This window comes from Rhinolophus hipposideros, assembly GCF_964194185.1.
Source record: "Rhinolophus hipposideros genome assembly, chromosome: 2".
In the NCBI taxonomy this organism is placed as follows: Eukaryota; Metazoa; Chordata; class Mammalia; order Chiroptera; family Rhinolophidae; genus Rhinolophus; species Rhinolophus hipposideros.
Window position 1 is genome coordinate 15,663,732 of NC_138048.1, and position 26,144 is coordinate 15,689,875.

A 26,144-nucleotide genomic window follows, 5' to 3' on the forward strand; every position below is an offset into this window, starting at 1 on the left:
TAACCTCAACCCTTCCATGATCAGCAACCATGAAGTGACTCATCTGTCAAGCAGAAGGCCCATCTACTACTAAATGACCACCAGCCCATGTCCAACCCAGAGGGGACGAGTGACCCCAGGGGAAATGACTGTCTCTCTCTCTCTCACTGGACTCTTCGCTGATGAGTACCAATTATTTGCCTTTGGACTCACAGCAAAATCTTCACTCAAGTGTGCATGAATGAGAACGGCATTCATTTTCCAAAATACAGCTTGAAATCGCTGATCATCTACATCAGCAGCAGTCACTGTTTTTGACTTCTGTTCAGTCTCTTCTTTGAAGTGTCCCCCCAAAATGCAGATGCGACAAAGGCTGGATATGAGTTGGTTGGATACAATAATTGGTTATCTTGCCTGGTGATCTAAACATTTAAAGACCAGTTACTTAATGGCAGGAAAAAAATGCCTCCCTTCCCAATTCTCAAGTGTTCCAGCCAGTCTTATTTGGATGGATTTTTTTGGACAAGTTTAGAGGTAAAAAAATTGATTGAGCCTTAATCTTTCTTATTTATAGTCTTCATTTCTCTCTTTCAACTAGGAAAGTGCGGTAGTTAAGAGTTTTGCAATCAGCTGGGTCCAAATGCTTGCCCATCCACATCTCCTAACTCTCTCTATGATGTTGATTCTACAACGGGAAAATAAGGATAAGGTAATATTTTTACTACTAACAGCACCTCTACCATAGGGTTCGTAGAAGCATTAATTAAGATAATGGTGAATGTTCAAAACATGATAGTCATATCTTCATAGCAATAGTTGTCGTCATAAAATTTTTTATGGTACCCCAGAATTTCAACTTGACCTCATTTTTTCTTTATTTCCTTCTCTTATTTTATTGGTCTGCTCTAAGCAAACGTGTTATGATACAGAAAGCAACCACTAACATTTTCACTCCTCTATAAACTGAGGTAGTCAATATTCTAGGCTTATTAAATGTAGCTTTAAATAAAAACTATTCTATCAACTCATTAAACATTTAAATATGTTTCCAAATGCTTTCTGTTTCAAAAAATGCAAAATGTCTACTTCTTTATATAGTTGTTAAATAGGTAGTATACATACGCCCATCAAATTTTTGGAAATCCATTTTCAGAGATGCTTTTCAAGCTGTGTGTGGTCAGAGGGTGCACTTAGATTTGGCTCTTACGTCTACCTACGTCTACTCCACCTCTTCTTGTATTTTAGACCTAGCTAAATTCTTGATCTATTTCTACTACTATACTTTTCTAGACTTCTGCTTCTGGTTTCACTTTTTTCTCCCTTTTTTATTACCAAATTTCTTAATTTATTCCACAGACGATTTTACTCCTAATTTTAAATCAAATATTTATTTTGATTTCCTTAGATTTTTCTATAAGAAATCAAGGTTATGGGGCAGTTATACTTTTATTTTAAGAATTAAACCTTTTTAAAAGTGCTAGAAATTAACCTAAACATCACCTTAGCATCTTTGATTAACACAGAATGTGGCACATGAAGACTCAACTATTTCTGATCTCCACTGGCAAGCTGTTACTCAGTTTCCTCCCAATTTTATTCCTCTCACCCAGTATTTTTAATTATATATATCTACTCGATGTAAAATATATAAACAAACAAACAACTTCCACTGTAGGCTTGAAATTCAGCATTTTGCATTCCTTTAACTCACACAAGAATGTTTAATTTGTCATAGTGAAGACTGAGGAAACATTTCAGGTATACTTTCTGTTCAAAACATTGTAAATAGAGGGCCTATTATCAAGAAATAAGGATATTTTCAATGATGTCATAGCATTCATGTTAGTATATTTAAAAGCCAAAAAGTTCATAAAGAAACTAATAAAAATTGATTGGAGTTACCAAAGAATCTTGCCAGAGAGAGAGAGAGAGAGAAAGAGAAAGAGAGAGAGAGAGAGAAAACGGTGGGAATGAAAAGGGGGGGGTGGGGAGGAGTAAGAGACCAGAGACCCAGATAAGTAGCTCACATAGTGAAACTTATCTAAAAACATGTTCATCCTCAAAAGACAAAAAAAAACCTACCCTCAAAAGAAAAAAAAAGAAAAGAAAGATCGCACAAATAAACTTCCCCTTTATTTGAAATTCTGATCTCATCCTAAATTTGAACTGAAATTCAATCACTTTTTCACTTAAAAGGAGGTTCTCACAAATGGAGTTGGGGAGAGGAAGTCTATGAAGGGAGAAGGTTTAGAATCAGTTCCTGGGAGATCACACAGATTGTTTTGTTCATTGCTACCCTCTCTGACCCTTTCACCAAAAGTCTAGCTATCCATAGGAAAGAACTCAGATAATACAAACTCCCTAAAGAAATTCACCTAATACATGAAGTTCTAAAGAGATATCCACTTTTCTTCAAAATCTTAGTTTCCTAGAATAAAAAGTTATCTATTATAGCATTCTTTGGTTAATAAATAAAAGACTACACAAAGCAAACACATACTCTTAAACATAATACTTGATGTTAAGTATGACATCAACACATCAAAATGAGGTTTATAATCTGTTTGAAGAAAACTGTCGGGCTTGTTAAGTTGGCAGCCATGTTAAAAGGGAAAAGAATGAAAGAAAAAACAACTGACAACCAATAGATGCTTTTACAGGTTAAATCTTGTTTAAGGTACCTTACCCCCTCAGTACACTTTGATTTATGTAAGCTCACCACGTTTCTCTTAAATACACTCCATTAACAAGTGATAGACTGTGATCTTATGCTTGAGGCAAGACATGAAACACAATCTTTCAAGAACTTCATTCATTCCCTGACCAGGTGTCTTGTGCACACCCAAGTCTAGTTCCTTATCTAAGTTCTGTGAAGTTTTATGCAAATCAATAGTGTGACTTTAGAGTAGTAGCACACTGCCATGAAATCACCCCAGCAGTCCAATAATTTGACGGGCCTCCCAAGTTCAGATTCACAGCAAGTGTGAAAGCCATCAGAGGAATGATTAATAGCTTCAGATTAAGTATGAGGGAGCACTTCACAAGGGTACTTCTGACCTGCAACCTTGCCAAAGAAATAGATAAGTACACCTATAGAAAAAAATGTAGGCTTATTAAAAATCATCAATGACTTAAATGGAAAATTAAATTAGAAAAACACAGGCAGCAATCAGTTCAGCTCTAAGATTATAAATGCCTCCTATCTATTTAAGTTATAAATCTCAGATACTAACTACTAATCAAATTATTAGATCTGAAAGGATGGTACACCCCCTCCCCGGATATTTCCCCAAGTGAAGACAGAATTTGCACAGCGAAGAGACCAGCTTTCAGTGATACCCTATTACTGTGACCCTATCTTTAATCTACAGCCATGATAAAATGTCCCAACATATACAAACTCAGCTCAAACAGTGACTAATGACCATTAATCCCCCTATCTTCAGTAATCTGTCCCTCCAGTCATTTATCACACTGACACTTCACTTTACACACGTGAATAAACTTTAACTGAGAAGGTGAATCAACAAAAATCTCAAAGGTATCTGAAGCTGTAAATTAAACTAGGGGGAGACACAGCAAAGAGACAGATAGAGAGATCCAATAGTAATGTTTTTGATCTGCATCTATGGCTGGTCATTGGGGTGGGAAACTATTCAATCATTCAGATCTGCAAAGGAAGAAAAAAGCTACATTACAGAAAGGGGAAGCCGGCAGTAAGAAGAGGTGGCCCCAAAGAGTAATCTATTCATCCATCTACTGTGACATAGATCAGCTCTCCCAGGCTGGAACTTCAGTTTTCTTCAAAGGAATACCAAATTTAACAAATTTCTTATTTAGTTTTGTTGTAAATGTTCCTTTCAGCCAGGAAGCATATTTTGAGGGCTGAAATTCTTCCAGGGGTTTATTTGCTACCGTTTAGCTGATATGCGTTTTTCTTTTTCAGAGTTCATTAATTTAAGTAAAATCCTTCACCAAAATGTAAGCCATAGGTGTGGACAGCAAAAAACTCAAAGCAACCTTTCAAAACTGTTTCATAATCATGCAAATTAAGTGACTTTAACCTACAGTCCCTGATGCAACTTGAAGCTCAGTATTCGACTATAAAAAATTCCCTGAGGTGCAGTGTATGAGTGTATGAGTGCATGAGTGTGTGTGTGTGTGTGTGTGTGTGTGTGTGTGTACGCGCGCGCGCGCGCAAAAGCGTGTGTTTTAAGGCCTGAAATCGGATCCTTGATTGAAACCAGAATCTACCAAAAGGAAAGAAAGAAAAGTTGAGTTGTGGCTCTGTTCACCTATAGTAAAAGTTTCTTGGGGAGTGTAAAAAAACTATTTGTAAGTGTAGTAGTGAGTGTATATATACTCTTATGTCAGAAGGATCCCTTTGCAGCATCCTTCCAACACTTCATATGGAGTTTTAGTGCTATTTAATTAATCCCCTCAATCCTAAATTCAACCTTCTGTTTTCCCTTACCAATGAAAATCCCCAGGCAACTAACTGCTCCCTTTCAAGATAGTTGCAACCGCCTGTTTTCCTTCTAAACCCAGCCAGGCAGAGTGGCTAGTTTATATCCTACCGTAAGAAGGAGTTATTTCCTGAAGTTTCTTCAGAATCGAATTTAATTACAGACTTTGGTTACATAAAACAACTACTAATAACCCCTTGTGCTCGGAGGAGGAGGGGCGTATTGGCGGACCAGGTTCAGGAATCCAGGCGGGTCTCTGGGCCAGCAGTTCTCCCGGCGCACATCTTCCTCCCCAAAGGAAGCAGCCGAAGGATGAAACTCACTTTGGCTCCTCCAGGGGCCCAAACTCACCGCCAACCGCGGCCTCCTCCCACCCCTGCGCTAAGACAAGCGTTTGCCAAGAGTGATCTGGGCGTGCCCTGAACTTGGCAAAAGGCCGAGGTCTGCGAAAGGCTTGGGGGGGGGGGGTTAGGGGGGTCTTGGGCGATGGGGAAAAGGGTCGACCCAAAAGGAGAACTAGGAAGCTTTTCACCTAAACCTCCTGCATAGATCGAGCCCCTCCGGCCTTCGAAGGGAGAGGGCGCAGAAACGCAGTTCGGGGTTTGATCTGAAAAGTGGAGCTGGGGCGTGCTAGAGGGATGAATGGGGAAGGAAGAAGGCGCGGGGTTTACCTGCACAGAGACATATTAATCCAAAGAGGTAAAAGTGAGCAGGCTCCGCGATCATTGTCCTCGGGGGGATCCTGCATACAGTCTCATGCCAAGAGGAGCAGAAATGGGGTCCCCAAATCAATGAAGCCACACACCACACACAGTACACACAAAGGCTTAATATAAGCAACGTGGGTCCATCCGCCAGGTGTTTCAGGGCAGTTACTAGTCGACCTTTCCGGACGCTTGTCACTCTCTCAGAGCACTTGGCTGACGAAGAATTCCAAGGTTTGCCGAATGTGGCTCCGGGGTTTCCGAGGAGGCTCGGCCACTTCCAAGGACCATCCAAAGCCAACAACAAAGAGCCGGAGCAGAAGAGCTGTGGTGCGGGGTTCTGCCTCACCGTCTCGCCGAGCCTCCCGGCGTGCGCCCCCACACTGCGCGCGGAGCGCGGCGGCAGCAGCAAAGTTGGGGTGTGGGAAGGAATCGGGGAGGGCCAAAAAGTGCTTCTCAGTCTCCAGGCAAGCCCGGTCAACAGCTGGCCACTCGAGGCGGAGGCGAAGGCAGCCAAGGCAGCGGCAGCAGCTCCGGAGGACTGGCACGGGGTGCTGGGGGTGTGCCTGGGTGACTCCGCGCGCTGAGAGCGAACGAGGGGGCGGTGCGGCAACAGAGGCTGCCTGGCCGAGCCCTTGTTCCCATCACTTGGGGGATACGGAGGGCACTGGGGACAGCAGCAGGTCCGCGGACACACGCACGCCTCCCCCGCGCCTGCAGCCCCGTGCTGCGCTCATGATCGCCCGGGGCCCCTCGTCCGCAGGGGCGCGCGCACAGGGCACCCCGAACTCGCCGCGGCTGGGACTCTGGAGCGCAAACTTCCTGAGGGTGAGTGATCGCAGCCTGGCTCGTGGTGGGTGCAGAGAGGCAGCTCCCGAACCTCCCCGGGTTGGCGGAGAGGGGCGAGGAGGACGCTGCGGTGGGTGGGAGCGACGGCCGCCGCGGCACACCCGAGCTGCGCCGGGATCAGCAGGGTCTGAAGTTTCTGCTCTCACGCTGCCGCTTCTCTGGCTCAATTGCAGTGGGTTTCCCCCACCTTCCCCACGGCTCCCAGTTTCCGCCCTCTCCTCCCGGACACAGGAATTCTTAAAGGGACCGCGCGGTACTTTCCGTGCTTCCCTCTACTCTCCAGACGCCCGTCTGGCAAGTTTTACTCATGAATATTTCCATCCAAGAGTCAAAGGTGCCCGACGGCGCCCTCCGATGAGAATCAAACTGCTCAGGATGAAAAATCCAAGCCAATGGAAACTTGCCTTGTTTCCTTCGCCATCCTTAACGCCCCTGCACCTTTCTCCAAATGGAACCTCCCAACCAAAGACTTCAAAAATCCTCCTGGTCCAGCTTAACCTCTTCTTTACCGCTTCCAGGAGTTGGAATAAACTCTCAAATAACCTTAATCCATCATCATTTCCTTTTTTTTTTCTTTTCCCATCAGATTTGGGCAAAGAAGCATTTAGGACAAGAGATAGAGCGATGATTATCTAGAATATATCTAGATAATAAATGGGCACCCTTACAACAATCACCTTCTTTTCAATTGTAGTTGTTGAGGTACGTGTTGAAAAACTATCGAATTCGAAGGTTTCGGGTGGGCTAACGGGCATTTTCTTTATGTTTCACTGGAGAGCCTCTCCTTCAACCCCATTGACTCTAGGTATTAGAATGTTAACAATGGGGGATTAATTAAGAAAAAAGGGACAAACACAAAGAGCATCCTTTACTACCCCAGAGTTTGCAGTTACAAGAGAAGCCATTCAGCATTTCAAAACCAAAGGGCGTGGCCTTTGACACCCAATCCACCACCCCTGAAATCTCAACCTACCAGTTATTAGCCCTGCTACCATGCCAAATCAGTTTTCTCTTCTGAGAAATAGGGACTTGAGGTATTAACAAGTATGAACAAATCATATTCAAAGCAAAACAAACCCAGCACATCTGACAGGCATTTTTACATTCATTCATTCATTTTTTTTCTTTCTATTAAATAAGTCACTGTAAAACACCTTAGATGTAGTACTGAGTGACCGATAAGTGGTAGATATTGATATTTAGAACCTTTTTAAATGAATTATCTACAAAGTTATGTACAAAAACTTCTAAATGATTATTTGGTTTCTATCAGGCTATACCAAGACCTGCTTGCGTCTCTAGAGAGGAGAATTCCATGATAGCTAGAGAGGTGGGGATGAATTTGCTCTTTTTCTATATACTATTGTGCTTTTCCATTTTAAGTAAACACATGCATTACTAACAAAAGAAGACTGGTGTTTTTTTTTTTGGTTTTGTTTTTTTTTAAGCAAATTGTACATTTCATTTTGGTTGCTGCTGGCACAACCAATGACCTTGGGGCAGAATTTTATAGGGGAAAGAAAAAAAAATCTCTGATTAACAGCACCTATCTCTGAAAGTGAAAGATAGTTTAATACTGAGAAAGCTGACTGAAAATTCAGTAAACATGCTGAAGATAAGATTTCAAAGACTCCAATCAAACTCTTTCCAGCAATAAAAACAAGAATGTGAAGCAAATGCTAAAAAACATTCATTGATTTGGTCTTCATGAAAGAGTATTTAGTGAAAAACATACAATGGTACATCTTGTTTTCTGGGGATAAAACACGTTTTTAAGATAAGCTTACCTAGTAATAGGAAATAAAGAAGCAAGCTTACCTAGTAATAGGAAATAAAGAAGCTAAAGCATAGTACATGAAAAAGAGAGAGAGGAAAAGAATCCTTTAAATCCTGATGTCATCTGAGTGCATTTTTAAGTAAAGATTTTGAACTTCCACTTAGAAAAGAATGTATACATTTAAATAGAAAGTAAAATGTATGTAAATATCCCTATTACATTGTTTCTCCAAAGTGAATCTCCTCATCTCCAGAAGTTTGCTAAGATTTCTCAAGATCTCCTTTAACATTTATCTCATTGCATTGAATGGGAACCATATGAACACTTGCTTTTATTTCTCAAATTCAGTTAGCAACAACTCCCCCCACCCACACACACATCATCCTACCCCTAGTCATTCTACTTCCTAGAAGAGTCAAGGATAAGAATCCTCAAGGAACTAACTTTTGGCCAGCTCCCTGTTGAGAGCCATCACCACCAACTCCCATGTTGATCCTTTATTCTTCCCCTGCTTCATCCAAAGTGTACTTTCCTATCAAACATCAGGAAAGGTGGCATCTGAAAACCTTTGTATTCAGAAAATATTAGGTATCTATAACAAGTGAAACTCAGTGTACCTAAGAACTTCTGTAACTACTTCCTTTCACTCATTTACCCTTACCCATCGAAACAAACATTTCGTAAACATTATCTATGTGTAAGAAACAACAAAGGGCTCCATAGGGCCAAGATGCAAATAGAAACCCATCCACCAGGCCCTCAGAGCTCTTACTATAAGGAGCTATATCAGATCCAAAGTGAAACCTACCTAAAGAAGTAAAAACAAAATGTCTTCTCGGTTAAATAACTGCTTAGTACGTTCCTGGAGATGGATGAATTATAGCTACCTGTCACCTTTCATTTTTTTGCTGCTGAACACTAAATTACATAGGAGAATGCGTGAAATGCTCAATGAGTATATGTGAACATGAGTGTGTACGGGTACACATGAATATAGCACCTACGCATGTCAGGTCTTTAGGCAACTCTGACATGCACAGGAGAACATTCCAGACTGGTTGGTTGGGAGACAAGAGCAAGGTAAGGAGAAAGTCTTAATTTGCACCCAGAAACCCTATCCTGATCATTATGATCTGAACAAGTCGTCATGGATTCTAAAGTTTCATTTAGAGAATTCTGGTCTCATTTGGAGCTGATGAAATTCAGGAACCCTAAAATGTCTTCTTGAGCATTTTAAGGAAACATAAAAATAATACATTACAGTAGTCCCGTGAATAGGGGCTTCTTTGACTGTCAAAATTAATAATCTCATGGGTGGAGCTGATCTGATTTTATCTTTCATGGGGGTAGTTACAGGAACTCAGGAAATAACAAAATTCCCAGGGTGTCTCCAGAGACTCCAGATATCACTTACCCAGATCAGGAGGGGCAAAGTAGAGCTCCTAAGGAAACTACAAACCAGAACCTTTCTCTCTCATCCCCTTAGGAAGAATTCCTTAGAATCAGACCAAGCCTGGGACGCAAACGGGAAATACCAGGAGATCTGGTGAGAAGCAGCGTGACACATTGAGTACACACCAAGGCTGCGCTGCGTCCTCCAAGATACTATCCCTTAGGGTACAACAGCTAGCTTAGCCTTTTATTTATTTATTTTTTTTACATAAAATTGCTGAATAATTTTTTTCAACATTTCATTTCTAATTGATGAACTGGGTTGACTCTTTGAATGATCTAACATTTGAGCATTTTTCTAAGTTTCTATATATAAGAAAAGCCTCAGTTTAGGAAGCAACCTGAAGTCACTCTAATTCTGAAGGGAAAATAAGCTCACATCTGTTGAACATCTACGGAGAAGCCGTGTCTCTCTAATAAACATTGCTCAGTTCATGCCATGTTGCTACTGTAGTAACATCTTTAACACCCACTCATGATAATCAAGATTTTCAATTTTCCTCACTAAACCACATACGGTAATTACCTGGGCAGAAATCTTATTTTTGCTCAAATGAGCAATGCAGTATTACTTACTGATTCTAGTTGCCGTATGTGATAGCAACAAGTCACAGGTAATAAATTACATATGGTAGGTATAGATTTTATATGCAATAAGAGTTTAGGGAAGAAAAATAATTTAGGATTAGAGCAGTAAAACAAAAACCAAAAGAAAACAATGCTAAGGAGAATATTAAAATATGTGTTACTTTATTACTATGCATGAAAGAAAGTGAAGTTTTTCACGATGCTTTTTTCACATGTACACAGTGTCCATTTTAATAGCGTTATTTTTATTGTTTTCCTTTTCTGCCTTTTCGAACAGGTGATTAGGTGCCTCAAACCAGGAACCATAGGGAGAAGAGGTTTCCAGGGTTATCTGTTTTCACTTACTAAAGACTTAAGGCACACCCAGTGTTTTCAATACAGGAAAAGATGGGATAGAACTCCATTAGCCTCAATCATGGTCTCCATTCTCACTAACAATCTCTAAGGCTCATTAAAAAATACAAACTATAATGCACTCCAGTTTGCTGTGGAATTACTGTGACTGTGCTTGCTTTTAGCATCTCAGCATCTTGGGGACACTGTAGATGTTCTGAAACTCGCTGCTATATTGCAAAGGCCTTTTGAGTGAGCCTGGGACCTTAAGAATTACTGACTTCTGTCTCACTAGAATTTACTCCTTTAAAGCGAATGGATGAGTGGTTTTTGAAGGTAAAAGAGAGGACACCTGGAAGTAGCACTGATTGAAGGTGCTGTTTTGAACCCTTCACACACATTTTCTGATCCAATTCTGACCACAATCACGTGGGGTGGTATTGTTGTCCTCATTCAGACATAAGGTTGAGAGAGTACATTGTTAACTCAAACTTCAGACGTCCAAAAGCCACAGATTTGTATTTGAACCCAGGTTATTTGGAACCAAAGCACATGGGGTAGGGGTGGTGGAGGGAGAGGAAGTTCCATGATAGGATATGCTCAGGAGACTTTAGTTTCAACACACTTAAATCCCAAACCCTTTACTATGCAAATGAGCATTGTGAGTCCCCAGGGGAAGGCTGTTTTTTGGGAGGCCCCGTGTTGTTAGTAGAGGTTGCTCATTCTATGTGCCATGCTAGTGCTATAGCAATACCCCCAGTGCTCCAGAGGTGAAAACTAAGATCTTTCGCTGACTGGACTGCTCACGAGCAAGCATGGTGCTTACTTGGGAGGAAACCTATTTGCTTGAAATGAGCAATGCAGTATTCTTTACTGAGAAAGATCAAATCCAACTAACTAGACTTCTAGGCTTTTCTTCAGAGAGTAGCCAGAGGGATCCTGAGTTAAAACCTAAGTCAGATCATGTCTCTACTCAGGTCAGAACCCTCCAGTAGTTTCCCATCTTACTTATTAAAGTGAGAACCCCTGTTTCTAGAAGTCTACAAGGCCTCACATGAGCTGGTTTTCCATCCTCCCAACTTTACGTCACCACAACAGCCTCTATGCCATTCCTAGAATGTTATCAGGCAGCCACCTGCCTCAGATTTTGCACTTTCTCTGGGTGGAGAACTTACCGCCACACATCTGCAAACCCACTCTCTTTCCTCTTTAATAAAATCAAAACATCTCACAGAGGCTTTTTTCTGAACACGAACTTTTACATGACATCCTTATACAATACTTCTGGTATCCCTTTCATGCTTTGTTTTTCCTCTGCTTTTCTTTCTCCAAAGCACTTACCCTCACCTAAGATATTAAATATTTCCTATTTATTTTTATTGACTGCCACCGCCTTCTCTTACATAAGTCAGGGATTCTTGACTACTTTATTTACGCCTATATTCCCAGCATCCAAAACAACATCTTGTACCAAGTAGGCATTCAAATGTTTATTGAACAAATGAATGAGTCTTATTTCATTGTCTGTTAATATGTCTTTTGGAAAAATGCTTCTTTATTGAACCTATTTCTATAGTTCTGAAGTACAATTTCTCCACTATACAGTTCAATCATTTTTACCAACTTTAACATAGAACTGATAGTTAATGTAACACATAGAGTTGATGTCTCATAGACTTCAATAACTTGAAAAACAAGGTTCTAACTCAGTAAGCATATGCTTATTTGGGTCGGGTTATTTGGGAGCAAAGAGGTCGGAACCTATGTTTAAACTGTATACAGTTCAAACTAAAAGCAACTTTCAAAATTAACTTTTCATAAATGAGAAACCTGAAGTCTGATGACACTGACTTTCCCTGGAACACTCTTTTAATTAGTACTTTACTTGAAACTAGAACCCAGTACTCTAAATCACTAGAGAGTTCTTTCCACCAGAACAGGCTAATCAGAAATTCTTAGTCAAGATTCTCTACCTTTAAAATATTTCCATCATTGAATATGGTGTAGTATAACACATCTTATATTATTATTACTATATTATATAGTGAATTTTACATATTTCTAACTAATCTTGAGTAATATAGGAATCATGTTTTGTTTTGTTTTTCTATCTCTGGTTCCTAATAGAATAAAAATAACAATAGCCAACATTGGCATAGCCTTATGCGCTAGAGGTATTCTAAGTATTTTATATAATTAAAGTCATTTAAATCCTCAGAAAAACATTATTACATCAGTTCTTATTATTATCCTATTTTATACATGAGGAGATAGTCAGCTAATATGAGCCTGGACACAGGTTTGAAACTTGGCTATGTGGATCTTACCCCTATACCAGACTGTGAGGTGCAAATAAAAGTTTTCGATTAAACTAATCTTATTCTTACAGATTCGGGTATAGCTAGAAAAAACATTCGATGTGTACGTTTTCTTTTGTTTGTTGGGAATAAGTATATAAAAGTGACTAAAGTATATGCATCTGTAGTTCTACTTCTATATGGAATTTAGATGTTTAAATGATGTCTAAATATTCAAAGGGGTTTAAGTTTCTCTTAACTCTGATGAGAAAGCATGGAAAAATATATAGTACAAGTTTATTAATACCTTCAGAGTATATTCAGAATATATATATTCAGAATATATATACATATATATATATATATATATATGTATATGTATATATCTTACCATAGAGTTTTGCTGTCTTTTGGTTTCTTGCTTCCAGATATATCTGCAACCAAGCATATACTATTCTAATCATCAATTACAATTCTCTTAAATTGAGATCATAGTTTACAGCTGCACAGCTGAATGATATACTATATAAGCTTGCAATTTGAACACAAACTATTTTGTAAGTAATTTACATTCTGTTTAATTCTGCAGATGTGTTTTACAAAATTGTTTAATGTTTTTGCTTTTCAATGCTTTTTAAAAAAGCCTGTCTAAAAATATTTAGAGGATTGACGTATATATATTGGTATTTATGTTTGATTTTGGACATTCATTATATTTAGTCTCACCTGCTGTTTTGTTTATTCTGAATAATATTTTACCTAAGTTCTAACAGTTATTTTAATCAGTTTGATTAAAGAAATATTATGTGATTTGAAAAACATCTTGAAATTCTGTTAGTTTCATATTTAGAGATTATTTTCTGGATCAGTAAATAAAAAGTAGGCCTAAATATTTAGTGTTTTATTAACTTTGGGAAAAGAGCATCGAACTTTATCATTAAGAATAATAACATTAATAATAAATAATTTATCTAATAATAAATAATAAATAAATTATACTATTCTACATCATATTGAAAGCTTTCTGTTATTTATTTTACAGCCTATTAATGTCTTATGTTGGTGCAAACATCATTGCGGTTTAAAAGGTTAAAAATAATTGCAAAAACCGCGATAACTTTTGCACCAACCTAATATCGCTCTCTTATGGCTTATGGAAAAATGACTTCAGCATTTGAAAAGCTAAATTGGGGCTTTGGGATTTAATAGCTTTTTGGTGTGATTGTGGACTAGGATTCTAAATTTGGAAGTGCTCATTCTTGTGGATAAATGCTGAATCCATACCCTACAATTGTCACTGAAAAACAAACTGCTGTTGAAAATTAAAATGAAATGTAAACCTACTGTCTTAACAAGGATAATTATATGTTTTCTCAAGAGTTTAATCACCTATTCTTTAGTATCCTGGCCACATTCCAAAATAAATCATCCAATTCCATTATTCTAACTAAAAGTCTTTGTTGATTTGATCTAATCTCATCTTTTCAATTCCCTATCACTACATACTATTTTAAAGCTACTTTATTACACGTAGAAGGTAGCATTTCACTGGTACAGTACCTTTCTTGTTGCATTTATATATCATGTGAGTATCTTTGAAACAAAACAGATGTTTGCTGAAACCAGTAAAAAAACCTTACCAACAACAACATCCTAAAAACTTATTCTGTTCATTCAGTGATTTCTAACACATTACTTTTTATTTATACATTTCAATTGCAAAGTAAAAAGTTGTTTTATAAATTTAGCATGTCAATGTTTTGCCACAAATATTTTTAGAATACATATTAAAAGTAATGTGGTATATATCCCCATTTTCAGAGGCTAATTTGTTCTAATGAGATATTATTTATATTCCTTCAAAATATAGGAGTGATATTTTTAGAAAATTTGGAAAATACAAAAACAAAAAAACAAAATTTACAGTTATCTCATTAATAATATATATGCTACCAACATTTTATTGTGTAGCCTTTTTTTCTTTGCTTTTTAAAATTTGTATGTATAGACTTTTCTTCTTACAATATTCTAAAACTGGTATGTAACATACATTTTCACTGAACAATATGTTATAAAAAATTTTTCATGTTATAAAATATTCTTCAATATCATCATTAAAAAAGTGAAATAGAATTCCATCACATGATTGTACTAAAATATATGTAATCCCTAATTGTTAAAAAATATATGTTATCTCTAATTATTAGATATTTAATTTATTTCCAATTGCTACTAAGGTTCATAGAACCTGATTTTTAAAAAATCATACTATGCTGTTGTCTTGCCAGTTAAATTGTTAGTAAATTTCATTTGAATCACAGATATTCTATTGAAGCAATACAATATGCCAAAATTTAAGTTGCTTGATTGTTTGGAGTTTCCATGCAGACTGTTTAAATGATCTGAGAATCAACATATGTAAGAGTTAAAAATCACAGACAATAATGAAGAACTATTAGACAATTTTTAACACTTGAAATGTTCACTTTTTTCCCCAATGGGATGATTATTTATTTATTCAAGGAGTGCCTTTTGTTTTCATTACAACTGATTAATAAATGAAAATGTTTGTATTTCACAAGTATGCTAGAATTTCACAGGTTTTGTATTTCACACCAGAAAGTAAACTCTTTTCTTTTAGTAAGGGCAATAAATCAAGACAGGCTTTTCCTAAACAATTCCCTTTGGGAAAAAGTATAAACTTAAGCACAATTCATTATTTTGCTCATTGCTCTTTTCAGCTGGGAACATATATTGTGTTAACTTTTGGTTACCATAATTATTGACAGTGACTATAAAACGACCATACATAAACCTACTGGTCTAAATAGGAATCAGCCTAGGTGTATTGTGTACATCCTAGTTTATCCAAATCATATTATTTTAGTTAACATCACCTATTTCTTGATTTTCCTCTAAATTTCATATGTGGCTTACTGTACAACAAGAGTTTGAAAATGTAATTATCCTCCCTTCCCTTTTGAAATATGAGCTATAAAGTTAGGGAATTTAAAGAAAGGGCATCAATTCTTAATTGGATGCTTTGGAGATTGAAGATGTAATGTTGTCATTTCTTGAGTGTAGTAATTTTATCACTTTTTAAAAATTAGGTCTTAACCTGGCAAATCTATTGTCAATTTAAATTTAAATCATTGTCAAGTTTTGTTAATTCTGTTTAATTTATACAGAAATATACAGAACACTTGGCAAAGTCTAATTAATAAACCAGATTATTCTCTACGCTAGATTTTTCTGATCCTACTCCCTTTAATGTTTCACAATGTAAGAATACTTTAAAAGGTGATAATGGATATAGAGATGTTTCTTTAGACATGTTTATACATCCTAGAACATAATTAAATGCATTTTCCAGGTGGAAACTATGTGATAAAGGGACCAGAACACAAACTGAAGAATTTGCCTTTTTTTAAAAAATTGCCTTTTAGCCCAGATTTCCCCTGAGTAACTCCTGCACCTCCTTTAAGTCTGAGATGAAAGTCTCTTTCTCACAAAAGCCTTCCCAGACGTGCCATTCCTCACCTTTCCCAATAGGTCAGGTATATCTGGAAAATGTTCTCAGAGAAACTTCCATGATTTCTTCATAGCACCGATGACATAATTGCTGTGAAAATATACCTTTTAAGCCTGCCTCTTCAGCAAATCTTGTAAACTCCTCAGTGGTGGTAATGACTTCTGATTTGTTCACCTACGGTGATTTCGGCTCTTATCAAAGTAACTTGACTATGATTTTGTGCTTATAATTCTGTACAGTGAACTAAATTTTGAGAAATACTTTGCTAGACTAAGAGGAGGAATAAGAAGAAAGTCTATATGCAAATACCTGGGCATTCGTGCCTTTTGCCCTTAATCTATAGGTTGGTGCAAAAGTCATTGCGGTTTAGAAGGTTAAAAATAATTGCAAAAACCGCAATGACTTTTCCTCCTATCTAATAACTATCCAATTCCAACAAGGAAATGGGCAATTGCTTGAAAGTTTCATCTATTTCAGCGTTCTCAATCTAGGGTCATTTTGCCCTCTCCCCGGACCCAGAGGATATTAGGTGATGTCCAGAGACCTCTGTTGTGACAACTTGGGGAATGGGAGGGGAGAAGGTGCTATTGGCACCTCATGTGTAAAGACAAGGGATATAGTTAAACATCTTACATTACACAGGACACCCCATCACCCACAACAAAGAATAAATCGGTCAGTATATCAATAGTGTCAAGACTGCGAAACCACTCTAGTCTAAGTTTAAAACACTTTGAAGGATTTTTTTCTTGGGAGGATTAAATAAGGTCATTGGACATGTATCGTATAAATGGGGTAGAGTTAGGTTCTAAAGTTGTTAGGAATGCTATGCTGTATACCTACTTTATAGGAAAGTATTGTAAATATAAAATTCTATGCAAATATAGCTCAAAGCATGATTAAATGCTTATATATCTTTAAAAGGGAATTTTAATTACATTCTTCCGATAAATTGGTATCTAGAGCCTATGTAAAGAGGTATATTTTTTCAATAATATGATTCACTTCCACGTATATTTGAATTAACAGAGACAGAAAGATGATATGCAAAAGTAAGTCTAAGTGTGAAGTTGAATTGGGGTGGGCTTAACCAGATATGAGCTGTTGACAGTTGAAAAGAGAACTTCTTTGGTGATAATTCTTTTTTTAAATTTTTTTAATTAAAGTTTATTGGGGTGACAATTGTTAGTAAAGCTACATAGATTTCAGGTGTACAATTCTGTATTACATCATCTATAAATCCCATTGTGTGTTCACCACCCAGAGTCAGTTCTCCTTCCATCACCATATATTTGTTCCCCTTTACCCTATCCTCACGTACCACCCTCCTCCCCCCTAACCCTCTGGTAACCACTAAACTGTTGTCTGTGTCTATAAGCTTTTGTTTCTCATTTGTTTGTCTTGTTCTTTTGTTGTTTTTGGTTTATACACCACATATCAGTGAAATCATATGTTTCTCTGCTTTTTTTGTCTGACTTATTTCACTTAGCATTATAATCTCATGATCCATCCATGTTGTCACAAATGGTGATGATTCTTAAATGCTACCAAACATGACTTAATGAAATGGGCACTAACAAAATTTGCTTTTGTGTGGACATGGGTTTGAATGAGTATATAATAGAGGCTCTCTGTTGATATGTTTCAGAGTTGTACTGGTAATTTTGAATATACAGATACTTTTATTTATATTTCTTAAGTGAAAAAACAGGTATATAATATATTTATACCACTCATCTTCCAGTGAAAAACAAGATAAAGGAATTTCTGAGGTAAATTCAAAGTTTAGAGCATTTAGTTTTTATTTAATCTTTGCTCTTTGGAGCAGGACAAGTGATAGAGTTTGGTGCATACTTAGAATAATGATGAAGCACAATAGTTGTTTCTAAAATGTGTAAGTAGATTTCTGTCACTGAATAGCTGGGTGACCATGATATGTCTCTTAATATTTCTAATATCTGTTTCCTTTATATTAAGAAAAAAGAAAAACTGTTCTTACTTTATGGGAGACTTGAAAATATTGAAACAAATAATACACATAAAGTGCTTAACATAGTACTTGGAATAGAGTAAGCAAAGATGAAATGTCAATTCATTATTATTGTTGTGATTCCATTGGGAAAAATAGAACACTATCTTGGGAACCTCAGGATTAAGTTTATAGTTAGTATAGAAGACTGCAAACCTTTTTATTATTATTATTATTATTATTATTATTATTACTATTATTATTAATAATAATAAATCAAGGTATATAAGGATTGCTGCTTAAAAGATCGTTCAGATAGCCATAAATTTGCTTTTAAAGACATCTACATATGGTAAGTTTTAAAATAACTCAAATTTGACTTTTTAAAGGGATTTTGAAATTAACACAGTATTTAAAAACCAATATTCTTAAACATTAGTGCATTAGTAGTGATCTACTTTTGAATAGCCCAACTGAGTATACACTAAAATTAAAGTTGTCATGGTATGTCTGAAACGTGATGGTCCTGTGTTGCTCAGATATTATTAACGTAATATTCTCAAAAAATATCCTCTATTAAATGCTGTGAGAATAAGTAAATATGATTTTAAAAACAACCAAGAATTAAACTTCCTAAATCAGAAAATTTGAATTTAAAAGATGTGTAATTTTCCATTTTGTTCTTTTGGCTAAATGATTAAACTTGTTTGGAATAGCATTTCATCATAAGTTCAGAAATGTGCAACCTGGCAAAGCAAAGAGAATTAAAAGAAAATACTCAATGTCTGTATTTAAGTGTCATGCAATGTGCTTTGTAATGCTTATCTGTCTGTGGGTAGGTGAGACTTAAGGGTGGGAAAAAATAGCTTTTAGACTCAAAGAATTAGTGATTTAAAGCTGGAAGGTCCAGAGATATTTTCGTTGGCATTATGAGAGTCATATGTAATGAATAAATTAATGTTTTAATACAGAGTAAGGAGTACCAAAAAAACCCATTGAACCAATTTAACCTTGAGAGAAATATTACTTTGTATTTAAATTAGATTTTTATCAAGGTATTCCTCACATTGCATGTTATATTAATAATTCTGACAAGGCTTTGAGAAGTAGATTTCATTAGTCCATCATAAAATTATTTTAGAACAAAAATGTAATAATATAACAAATTGAACTTAAAACATGAAGCTTAGTAAGTACTGGGAAACCATTTATTAAAAAAAAAAAAAAAACTAACAAAAAAATAAATAAATGAGACCAGAGGCATTCTTTTAGTTCAAAAATAATTCTCTTCCTATCTTTCCATTATGAAATAGGTAAGAGAATCTTCTGATAGAAATTTCTTTACAAATATTGGGAATCCGTAGTTTCTGAAATTCCCTTCAAAGAGTGGATAACATTTTCCACTATGCTATGTCTTAGCTCATGCATGTTCTCTTCGACAAATTTTGGATTGTAAATTCACGATAGTTACAGTAAATGATCAAAAACATAATTAAAAATTGAGGGTACACACACACATACATATTTTGGTGAAAGTGAAGTTGATACTATGTGTCTTTATATTTTATTTTTTGTATCTTTGTCTATGAAGGGTAAGTTCTCTATGAAATGTTTCAATTGGCTGAGGGTGTTTAGTATACAATGTTCTATTGCCCTCTGCTGGCTAGAAAATGATAAATAAAAACTTCCCATCTATTCCTTAACTAAACTGGATCTTAGAAAATTAAATATGGGAAATACAGACACAGTTCAAAATAATAAAGCAATATATTGGAGTAATAGGAAGCAAAAGAACAAATTTCTGAAATAGTTTTATCATGTTTCTTTCAAAAACTCCCTAAATATTGCTTATTTTTAATTAGTTTTTGTGTTACCTTAATAATTTGATTATTTTATATAATACCCAAACATTCATTAATTCAATAAAATATGCTTTATTTTGTTATTTTAAAGAGGTAATTGAAATACTCATAGTTATTTAGCAATTCTTGGGATCTGCCAACAAGATATGTATGATGTTCTAATTGTTGGCACAACTGTGGAACATTTTTATAATGATGTTATTATATAACTAGTGTGAGTTTATCTGTTTTTAAAGAAGTATTTTTTATCTAGTTGAAAAATATTCTCAGCATATTTTTAGCAGAAGTATAAATTATAGCTGGATTTTAGAGTTCTTTACTAATTAAACAAGTAACTTCTTTTGCACATTTCATTCTTTTTTACCATGTTCTTTATATGCTATTCACATGCCACTGAAGAAAAACTAATATTGGTGTATAATGGTGTGTAAATTCTTTAATAAAAAAATAACAGTTACGATGCCCCAAGGAACATAAAATGCATAGAGTGATGAATTTACCTGGTTTCATTTTAGCACTGCACATTGCCTTAAATGCTTGATTACATTTACTTCAAAAACATTTCTAAAGAGTAACCTTAGCCTCCATGGCAGAAGATGCAGAATTTGTCATTCATGGGCCCTAGGTGGTTTTTCTAAGACATGTTTGGGTTAAAAGTTTAAAACAAAGCTGTCACTGTTTGTTCAAAATTGTGTCTAATATTTTGAATCTGGAATTTATTTGATATTTTCAATAGTTTCTCTCAGCTACAATATAAGTTGAAATAATGTGGTTTTCATTTATTTGAGTATACTTCTTTGGAACATTTATGAAATTTGGGTCATGGAACTTTGAAACAGGCTTTATTCCAGGAGCTCTGCCTTCCCATTTTATCCTCAGAACCAGTGTCTACTATGAAACGAAAGGAAAATATTCCCTCCCTCCCATCCCCCGGTGCCCATGGTTTCCCTGCCAGACAACTGTCAATACTTTCAAAATTTTCTGGAGCAAAAGATGGTTTATAACTTCTAACTACCTCTGTTCTAGATTGTATTTACATCACCAAATTTCCAAGAACATAGTTTCCGTCCAATCTGTAGGTTACTTAATGTCTTTGGTTCTCCAAAAACCAAGAGAAAAAGTTTCATTCTACTACAGAAAGTATAATTACACAATAAGATGGAAAATGAGTTTCTTACTTTCCAATTCACAAGTGATAAAAAGGAGATGCACTTTATGTAGTTTTTCACAGTGAATCTTTATAAAAACACTAGAAAAAAATATATATGTTTTTTTACAATTTCCATCTTAAGACTCAGGAACACAGGAAAATGAGTTTCAGAGATAAGAGACTTGTCAAATTCACACAGGATGGCCAGTAGATCAAAAGCCAGGTTTGCCTAACTTCAAGTGTGTGATCTTTTTATAAAACCACACAGCCTCTAAGGGGGAAACAAAGCTGGGAATCAATTTGTATCAGGGTCTTAGAAATAATCATTGCCTTTGATCCAGTAATTTCAACTCTTGGAAGCTAAGGGAATAATCCATAGATAGTAAAAGATGTCCATGACAGTATTAATTAAAATAATGCTGGAATAAGGGGGGAAAAAGCTAGAAAAGGGATAGATTTCCAATAAAAATAATGGATAAAGAAGCAAACTATGATATATCATTTAATAGAATATTATAGCCATTAAAATAATAGTTATGAGTTACTTGAAAAATTTTGAGTTGCTTAGGATAGAATTGGCAAACAAAATTTATTATGTATAAATTGGAAAGGAAAAGACAGGTTTATAGGCACTGCCAGAGAAAGGTGCCCTGTATGTTTTTGGGTGAAGAAAATTAGTTATGAAACAATAATATGCATTCTGTGATGACACATTTTGAAAAATTATAATATATATGGCCTAGCATAGGTGAAAAAAATTGTGTGTAATCAGATCAACCTGTTGATGATATAGGAGATAAAAGCAGTAAGTAAATTTTAGAGTGTATATTTTATACTATTTAAATTTTATTGCATGTATTACTTCTGGAATTATAAAAGAATAAAGATATAGTACAGTATGATTATAGCTATGTTGAAATACATGTCAACAAATGTTGAAATACAAGTCAAGTTCCTTCTTCCTGTTTATCTCATGGATTTTTATGAGAAATATTTTACTATGTTTTTCTTGAAGTAATTAGCAGGTTCTCCTAATAAATAACAGCCTCAGGTAGGTACATTACTCTTATACAACTAATTTACTTACTTAATTTCTATGGAAATGTTAATATTTAAAGCCAGCCTGACTGAATTACTGCTGAAATCCATTAAGGAATAATAAGAAAATATTACTGTAATATTTTATTAGTTTAAAATTCATTAATTCTCAAATGTAGTAACCTGAAATTTAGCTTTTGTTAAACAACTTAAATAGTATAAAAAATCTGCCATGTCCATTGATGCATTTAACTAAGGACCTTGACAGTTTTCAAGTGTCTCAAATCCTTTAGAGTTACCCGTTTATGTATAATTAATAAACAATATATTTCCAAAAGTATGTTTTATGCATTTTCAAAAACATCCTCTTTAACATATTGATGAAGCAATGCCTTCTTTCCATTGTAATATCAGCATAATATTTATAAACTGTGACTAATTTTGCCTTGGGTTACCAAATTAATGTAAATTATTAGGAATTTCCTATAAGAATTAGTTACTATCAAAGTTACTCTCTTCATGTTTCTGAGACAATTCAACTTCTAAATATTTAAGAAAATTAAAAAATGTTAGTCTTCTTTCTTACCGTCTCTTTTTTTCATTATAAGTATATAGATAAATAATCACTTATAAAATCAATATATTTTGGCTTTTATTTGGGTAAATATTACCTTGAATAAAAAATTATGCATGTGAATTTCTTCTTTTTTTTCCCTTTTCTATTTGATACCTACTCCTTCTGGTTCTCTATAGCAAAAAGAGCTAAATGAATTTGCTTTCATTCCAGCATCACATTAGAGGGATGAATGTATACTGCCTTTCATGTATAAACATCTTTTAAATCTCATGCCCAAAGAAATACTTTGTGGAAGAAATCTTAATGTGTACGAATAAAACAAACATATTTTCTTTAGTTCTCAACTCCGACAATAGCTGGTCTTGTACGAATTAAAAAACAACAACAAAAAACCCAAAACCTTAAAAATTTAAAAACTTTTATGACTAAAATATTAACCAGATAATGATGTTAGTGTGTTATTATAGAATACAAGTATAACAAAATTATCAGTTTCCTGTATTACTACTTTCTGAAAAAAACAAGACATTGACTGGGAGTTTTATAATGGCCCAAAGGAAAGAAGGCTTCTGTGGGCCTCAAATTTGATATTTTAAGTTGAAGTCAGCTGTTAAGAATTACTGAATTATCCAGGGCAGAATCTTGCGTATGGCTCACATTACAGTATGTTGGGTATGAAGTGTTGGACACAAAAGGGGTGAAAACTTTTCAGTGATTAAAAAGGCCTGTGGGACTTCAGTTTCAGATTCCAGAGCAGCACATCAAGAGAAATGTTGCAGATTCTTGAGTTCTCACAGTAAATTGTGTCTGTAAATCAATAAAGTGTTTCTTAAGAAACATATTAAGATGCCTGTAAAGAGTATATAAAATTTCTTTCATTTCTCATGGGAATAAAAATTAAATCTGATGGGTGGAAATACTTAACAAAGTTAAGAAATTGGATGTACCTAGATTTCAATCAGGCCAGAAAGTAGGGTGTATATAGTTGTGTATTTTACTTTCTTCTTTAATTGATATATTTTTAAACCATGTTTAGTAATGTTTGCATTAATTTTAATTAACTTTTATTGTATCTCAAATATTCTAGGCATTCTGTATGATACAGTGACAATCTCAAATTTCTCTCTGTATATGGATATTGCATAATTTCTTCAGCTTTATTATTTAGATTTCAATAAATTTATCTTCTATTTTATATTTATTGTCCTTATAAATGCAACTAATTAAACATGATCTGTTAGTGAATAACTAAGGATATGTAGCTACTGTCAATTTAAACATGTAACCCTAAAACACAGTATCATAAAGGGATTCCATTGTTTACTCAAAATATTCTGCTTTATGCCAGAGGAATAAATATTAATAAAATTTATTACTATATTTGTATATATTGCAAAGGGATTTTATATTTACCAAGCAAATTGTTTAGAATCTATGCTGCTAGATATAGGCTATTTTTAAGTGTGTAAATATGTGAGGAAGTGTGTATGTGTGCAACTTAACTCCAAGCAAAATAAATGTCTGGAGTAAAACTTGATGTTTTGGGGGTAAAGGGTATCATAAAAGTTTGTGAAGATATTGAAAGTAAATTGGAAATACATATTTTTCCATTTCATTTTATATTAGAATTTAGCTTTCAATTGAGGAAACTAACCGTGAATAGGAACTAAACATTTTTACAAATGAGTGCTCTGTGATATTTAACTGTCCCTTTAATGCTTTATTTCTTACCAGATAAACAGTGATACTTCTTTTAAACGCAGTTCTTTGGAGAAATAAATGTAGGTATAAGTTCAGTTATCTCTCGATTGTCCCTTCATTATGATCCAAAAAAGGTTTACTTTAAAAAGCTAAATCAGCTAAGGTTTAATCTCACCTGAACCAATAAAGTTCTGTATGAAAGTACTTTAAAAAAATTCATAGCTCTCAACTGTTTTATAATTATTTGTAAAAAAAATACAATGGTACCTTGGTTTTCAAACATAATACATTCCATAAGACTGTTCGAATTCTGAAACATTCGAAAACCGAAGCACAGTTTCCCCAAAGAAAGTAATGCAAAATGGATTAATCAATTCCAGACCTTTAAAATCAACCCCTAAAACTGCAAATTTAGCATGAATTTTACTATCTAATGATATCATAGATCCATAAAATTTACCGCATTCGTAAACCGAAATGTTCATCAACAGAGATGTCAGAAAACGGAGGTACCACTGTAGTTGAAGGTGAGAAAGTCACACATTGGAATCTAAATCAAAGCATGGAGCACCTAAAACTAAGTTTAGTAGAGCCCTATCTCTATCATACAGTGATTTATGCAACAGAATTGAAACAAGAACACATTTGGCATATGCTCCAGGAAGACTGGCATTTCCTGAGTTACTCAGGGAACCTTTAAGCCTATGAGGTCTGACAGTTATGTTTGCGAACTCATCCTAGAAAAAGTGCTACATATCTCATTGCTGAATATCACTACAGTTACCTTTGAGGGACTCTCCTTGGGAAGCTGTGCACTGACACCAGCGCCTAGTCCACCATTCAATGCAATTTTGGAACTCTTTTTCTGGAATGGCCATCAGAGTTATTGTCATATTACCCTTGATATCCTGAATGTCATCAAAATGTTTTCTTTCAATATTCTCTTTATCTTCAGGTAAAGAAAGAAGCCATTGGGGGCCAGATCAGGTGAGTGGGGAGGGTGTTCCAATACAATTATTTGTTTACTGGCTAAAGACTCCCTCACAGACAATGCCTGTGAGCTGGTGCATTGTCGTGATGCAAGAGCTATGAATTGTTGGTGAAAAGTTCAGATCATCTAACTTTTTCACACAGACTTTTCAGCACTTCCAAACAGTAAACTTGGTTAAGTGTTTGTCCAGATGGAAAAAATTCATAATGAATAATTCCTGTGATATCAAAAATGGTTAGCAACATTGTTGCAACAAGTTCACAAACTTAATTGTCAGACCTCGTATGTGTGGTGGTCTCCTACACAGTATACTTTTGGATGGTGGTGCTCTGCCTACAGCTATTGCAGAATTGTTTTTTGCCCTGTGATATGGTCTAAATTTCAAATCTTACATTTAACCGTCTGATCCTTGCACTATCATCTTTATGTACCACCCTCAACAGAAATTAGGAAGAGTAGCTGTCGAAATCAGGAAGACACACCACTGTTTTACAGAAATTAACATCTTAGATAATTGTTCAGTATATTTCCCACTCAAAAGGTGAGGTTAACTTTTCCGTATATACTTGCTGATCTAAATTTTCTTTCCTGTCTCTTAAATCACTACTGTAAACTGAATATCTAGTTGGATTTTAAGATTCAGTAAAGAGATATCTATAATTATTAAAACTAGAAGCCAAGCTCAATTAAAAAACAAAACAAATAAAAAAACAACTCTCCCTGAAATAAGTGTCATCACACTTGGTATTAAAACTTAAATTCTAATGATCTCCCCAGTGTCACAGGTGATTATAAGTCAAATCCTACTCTCAGGTCCAGACTGTAGCACTTCCTGTGGCCAAGTGGAAAGGCTCACAAGCAAATATTCAGATCAAGAGC

General features: G+C 35.3%; 1 protein-coding gene across 8 annotated transcripts in view; it reads right to left on the reverse strand.

Moving 5' to 3' along the window:
• The window catches only part of ROBO1 (roundabout guidance receptor 1), a 1,124,592-nt gene that overhangs the window by 402,329 nt on the left and 696,119 nt on the right, over positions 1-26,144 (reverse strand). For 2 of the 8 annotated variants that reach the window (XM_081074402.1, XM_081074397.1), the window contains exon 1: positions 5,117-5,250. The exons of 5 other annotated variants lie outside the window; for them this stretch is intronic. In XM_081074402.1, the coding sequence (XP_080930528.1) occupies positions 5,117-5,171 (55 nt within the window). In that variant the 5' untranslated portion in view covers positions 5,172-5,250. Of the gene's footprint in view, positions 1-5,116; positions 6,173-26,144 lie in introns of those variants that run through there. One more of the 8 variants, XM_081074399.1, reaches the window with a different exon arrangement.